The 5,593-nt window shown below is 33.6% G+C and overlaps 1 protein-coding gene across 1 annotated transcript in view; it reads left to right on the top strand.

The window, feature by feature from the left end:
- Positions 1–1,289: 1,289 nt before the first annotated feature.
- The window catches only part of LOC110451877, a gene marked incomplete at its 3' end in the record, with an annotated part of 8,568 nt that continues 4,264 nt past the window's right edge, over positions 1,290–5,593 (top strand). The window contains exons 1-2 of the mRNA XM_021500096.1: positions 1,290–1,302; positions 2,361–4,015. Coding sequence (XP_021355771.1) covers positions 1,290–1,302; positions 2,361–4,015 — 1,668 coding nt within the window. The remainder of the gene's footprint in view (positions 1,303–2,360; positions 4,016–5,593) is intronic.

The raw sequence follows: 5,593 nt of genomic DNA, 5'->3' as shown, positions 1-5,593 counted from the left end.
ATTTTGCTGTCATTTTTACATGTGGTGATTGTAAAGCTGTGATTTTACATTTTGAAATGTACTTAAATGTAATAATCAAAATCCTCAGGTAGAGGTATGATTTATATGGTGCTGCAATTTACATGTTATGTTAAAAAATACTCAGTTGTATTATACTAAATGTGATAATCAAAATACCTCATGTTTATATATACCATAATTGTATACCACAGTAACTTTAATATCAAAATACTTCAGGTTTAAATGTCATTATTTTACATTATTAAACTAAATGTGATAATCAAAATACCTCATGTTTATATATACCATAATTGTATACCACATTAACTTTAATATCAAAATACTTCAGGTTTATATATAATAATTTGATATCATTCTACTGTCTTACCTTAAATACCTCAGGTTTAGATGTTACAAGTTCACATTATTATACTAAATGTGATAATCAAAATACCTCATGTTTATATATACCATAATTGTATACCATATTAACTTTAATATCAAAATACCTCAAGTTTAAATGTCATTATTTTACATTATTATACTGTCTTACCTGAATATCAAAAGCAAATTCTGTCAATAGTCTTTGCTGATCCTCTTTAAACATGAACTCTTTTACTTTGATGTATAATCTATCAGTTCTTTCAATTTCTACAGCACTGTAAATTGCACATTCAGTATTGATTTGCTTTTTGAAAGCAAACCTTAGTACACCATTATTTGATAAGGTAGTTCCATGTTTTTTATGTTAATGAGAACAGTGTGACTGCTCAGTATTACTAGAAATGAGTCCTGTTTCAAACATCACATGTATATATAGTTGCAGTCTTAATCAAAGTTTTGAAAAAGAGTTATTTCCCTTTGACCAATTAGTTGTGTAAATGCGCGGTTTTAACATGGATGTATTGGCTTTACTTACTTTATAAATTATACTGCTTTTCTAATTGCAGTACTTCCCTGTACTCTTCAATTGTCACATCATTGTCTTTGGTTAAGTCTATAACATCATCCTCCTGTGTAAGGTCTATCACTTTTTCGTACACGCTGACCTTCACACAAACTTTTTCTACTCCTTTTACATAAGTCATTTCTAGGGAAACGTCTAAGTTTCCTTTGTTTTTATATATCACATCATAGTATGATACCACATCAGCTGGTACGTCTGCCTCATTAGGCATCTTGCCTGTTGTGATTTTTTTTTTCTTCAGGTAAATTCTTTACAGTGCTATGTACATTAGACCACCCAAAATTAATTAATTTGTTTTCAAGCCAATTTTTTTCCAAAAGAGATGAGGGAGGGAGGTAATTTTTTGCATCATTTTATCAGTGAAAAAATAGACTAGGGCAGTTTTATTTTATCTTTCAAACCACATGCAAGTTGATTTTTATATAAACTGTTCCAATGTACAAAAATAATTATTTATCATGCTTATTTGACTATGTAAGACATTAAATAGTAACAGTTATTGTTTTATACTCAACTGATACTGATATTTTTAGTGAAGTAATTATTAGTTTTTTACATATTATTTTTTGAAAATTGATGAGGTAGGTATTTCTTTATTCAATGGGGAAAAAGAGAGGGAGGGCCTGAGAACCAATTAATTATTTTTTTGGCCTTACTATGTCAATTATAAGAAAATTGCTTCGTTCTACCAGCGATCCGATCCATCATATCATTTTAATAGGACCCAGGTGTACACATTTCAGTTGTGGGAAAGTTAAGTTCTTTATGTGACAAAAAGCTTTTTACACTTGTGACAGGCTGTACATTAAACCTTTCTCTAGAATGCTCCTACCTTTCTAAATGCATCATTTTTTTTTAAATGAAATTTCTTGTCAACTTTCCCACCTTTATTATTCCAGTATTTTGAACTACTGCAACAACTTATATTCTTGTATCAAAATGTTTGTAACTTTTCAGTAATTATGCAGTGTTTTATAATGATATATACCTCTGAGTATTTTTTAATCATTCATTCAATCATTGCATGTGGAATTGTGTGTCTACTTTTTGTGACGTCTTTCATTACTGTTATGATTGTGCTCTTCTTTGACTGTGATTTAATACCAATGTTTAATTATTTTTTGCAGCTGTGATTTACTACCAATGTTTAACTTTCTGTATATCTTAAATGAATGTTAAGTAATGTATGTCTATTTTTATTTACTGTGCCAAAATAAATGTATTGATTAGAAATCCATTGTTTTATTATTAATTACTTGACTCATGTGACCTGACTATAGATATAATGTGGTAATAAGGAGAACTTAAACACGTTGCGGTATTTGAAACATCATCATCTTGAAAGACGATTATGGACATGTTGCTTTGATCTGAAATCGTGGTCATGCTGNAGACAATATCGCTGTAGAAGATGATGATGATGATGATGATGATGATGATAAATGGACTGCAGAGGGTGACTACAAGGATATAGCCTCTACAGAGGAGGGTGAAGACGATGATGAAGGCACTACAGAAGATGAGGACATGGACATAAACACTGCAGAGGATGAGAACAAAGACAGAAGCACTACAGGTGATGAGAACCAGGAAAAAGGCACTGCAGAGGATGAGGATATGGATATCATGGAAGATGAATTGATTGTGCCAGACAGTGCTGAGGATGATGACAAATCAGACATTTATCCTGCTTTAAATTCTTCTTCTGTCCTTTTATGCAAGGAAAGTCTTGATTCTGATGAGGAGTCCAATGATGTCCCTGAAGAAGATTCTATTTCCAGAGATGTCAACCACAGAGGCGTATATGTCAAATTAGTTGTGAAAAATGGTTATACTAACTTGGGGAAGCGAAAAAAGTCTGACCGTGTTTATAATTCAACACATCCGTGTCCACTTTGTGATAAAACTGTCACTAACTTTTCCCACCATATACTTTCAAAAAAACATGCTAATGATGCCGATGTGACGAAGATAGGAACTCTGTCTGGGAAAGAAAAGAAAGTTGCCATTCAGAAAATGCGCTTGAAGGGATCACACAAACACAATATGAAAGTACTTAAAGAGAAGAAAGGGGAAATATTTTTGTTAAGAAGGTCAAGTAATAAAAAAACAGATGGAGTGCTTGGGGAGGAGGATGAGGAGGAAGATGAGAATCAAAGTGACTGCATGGCTACATTTGATATGAGCAAATATGGACCGTGCCCAGAGTGCTTAGGATGGGTCCTATTGAAGTCAATCAAGAGACACATGAAAACTTGCTGTGTTAGCAAAGACCCAACATCAAGTAAATGTCAACTGATTGTTCAGTCAGACTTGTTGTCAGAGAGGATAACAGAGGAGGCTTCAAAAGCTTTGGTATCAGAGACATTTACAATCATGCAACAAGATGAGGTGGCAAAGGTCGCAAAAAATGATAGTCTCATTGTTACTCTAGGGAACACTTCCATGTTGAGGAACGCAGGTAACAAGGTGATGCGTAGGTATTACACATCCTCAGTTATGAGGTTGGCTGCAAAATTTAAAATGGAATTATTAGGGATGGATTGTACTGATCTAAGGGAAGAGAAAAACAAGGATGATTGTGACCAAGGGGAAGGGAAAGACGGTAATTCAATGAAAAAAGAACTGAGTGAATTTCTTCGTCCACAGTGTTTTGACATGATTGTAGCAGCAGCATTGAAATGTAGTTGTCAAGATGCAATGGATGAAGAGGATCTGAAAACACCCAGCAATGCACTCAAATTGGGATATGATATAAAGAAAATGGTGTCTGCAAAACTTGGGAGAGCCCTCATGAAAGATGATGCAGGAAATCAGAAAGATGCAGAAGGCTTATTAAAGCTTATGGATATGGAATGGGGAGTACGTGTTAACAAACTTGCCAGAATAGCTCTGACAGAGCGGTCCTTCAATGCAGAAAGACAGCTTCCTCTTCCAGAAGACATTAAGAAGCTTTGCGCATATCTACTGACAGAAATTGGGAAACTGGACTTGACTGATTGTTCCTATGAGAATTTTCGTAAAGTTGCAACATTGTCACTGGCGAGGGTAACTCTGTATAATCGACGGAGATGTCACGAGGTTCAGGCTTTGAGGTTAGTATTTCGTGCAATATGCTGATTATTAGATCTATAATGATACATCTTACTCAGTGGAAGGTTGATTATTACAAAATTCCTGTAGCTGGAATACAAAGTTATTTTCTAAAACATCTGTGTTGATCATTTTAGGACTTAATAGACTTTTCTAAATCTCAAGGTCATTGAATCAAATATCAAGGTTACATTTTGTATATTGTAACTACTTGCAAGTTTTGGTCACTTTCAACAAGGTATCCACTGACCAAGTTTTTTGGTCATTGGACGAAAGGTCCTATTGTATAGATTGCAAAAAGTACAACTGATCATAAGATAAAAAAAAAATAATAATCAAAGGATCAAATGCGGTATGCCCCGTTATCTGCCCCAATATTCTGACATTCATGATTTTACAAATTTTACATTTTTATGATTTGAAATAATAATTAAGATGCATTATAGTTCTGGAAAAACTTTTGATTTTAATTATATTGTCTTGAATATAAAATCGGGATGGTTTATTGAGGCGCACGTACGAGATTTTCGCGAAAACAACAGAAATTTACGTGTACAACATCAAAATTAAGTAGGAGCGCAGTTTTGCTCCACAAAGATATTTTAGTTTTGACTTTCTTTGTGGAAAACAGATCGACTCCTTAAGTTTCGTTTTGGAGCACGACTGCGCTCATATCTAAAGATTGAAAAAATATCTCAAAAAGGCGAACCTCGTCCGAAACACAAAATGAGCGATGACTATAATAATCGAAGCGACGAGTTTATCCGGATTTTGTCGTTCCTGTGATAAATAATTCACACATATTTTTGTTTTGTAAAAATATTATTTTATACTTTGCTTATTTCAAAATGTATATTTAATTTATGTATCATATTTTAAACGTAAGAAAAGTAAAATTTGATAATGATAAAAAATAAGTTTCACATTTTCCGTAAATTCCGGACCTTGTCGATTAAACTACTGTACTCCTACCGCGGAAACGTCAACAAAGCGCTAATCATAACAAAGCTGCTCTTCGGCCTATTATACTGCAAAGAAGTGGAGTTTTCATCTGCTGGATCCAGAATACTTTATATTTGGTAGGTGTTTATTTAAAGATAATGTGTATGCACACAGAATATAGAATGCAGCTTGTAATATCGATGTTTGGTGAGTTTGCCAACTGTCCCGAGATGTTGAAAACCAGACGGGCAGACGACAGTTACTTGGCAAGTTTAAATGCCCAATACTAGCCCTAATGCAACCAAATATTACCTAATACTGTATTCAATACTACAAAATACTACCTTATAACCACCTTATATCGCCAACACATAAATTGTTTACTACGAAGGTGATGAGTTGTAATATATCTGCCGACAAAACGTCGTAAGGGGGGGGGGGGGGGGAACTAAAGACCAGATAGATGAAGAGAGTTGGCCGGAATATAATGGGATTAACCAGAATGAGTTTTTATTTTTTATTAACAATTTTCACTTTATCAAAACTTGAAATCAATCTTTTTGGTAATATGATTTACAAAGACTTTTTTTT

This window comes from Mizuhopecten yessoensis, unplaced genomic scaffold, assembly GCF_002113885.1.
Source record: "Mizuhopecten yessoensis strain PY_sf001 unplaced genomic scaffold, ASM211388v2 scaffold6263, whole genome shotgun sequence".
NCBI classification, from domain to species: Eukaryota; Metazoa; Mollusca; class Bivalvia; order Pectinida; family Pectinidae; genus Mizuhopecten; species Mizuhopecten yessoensis.
This window is presented reverse-complemented; position numbering and strand designations above follow the sequence as displayed.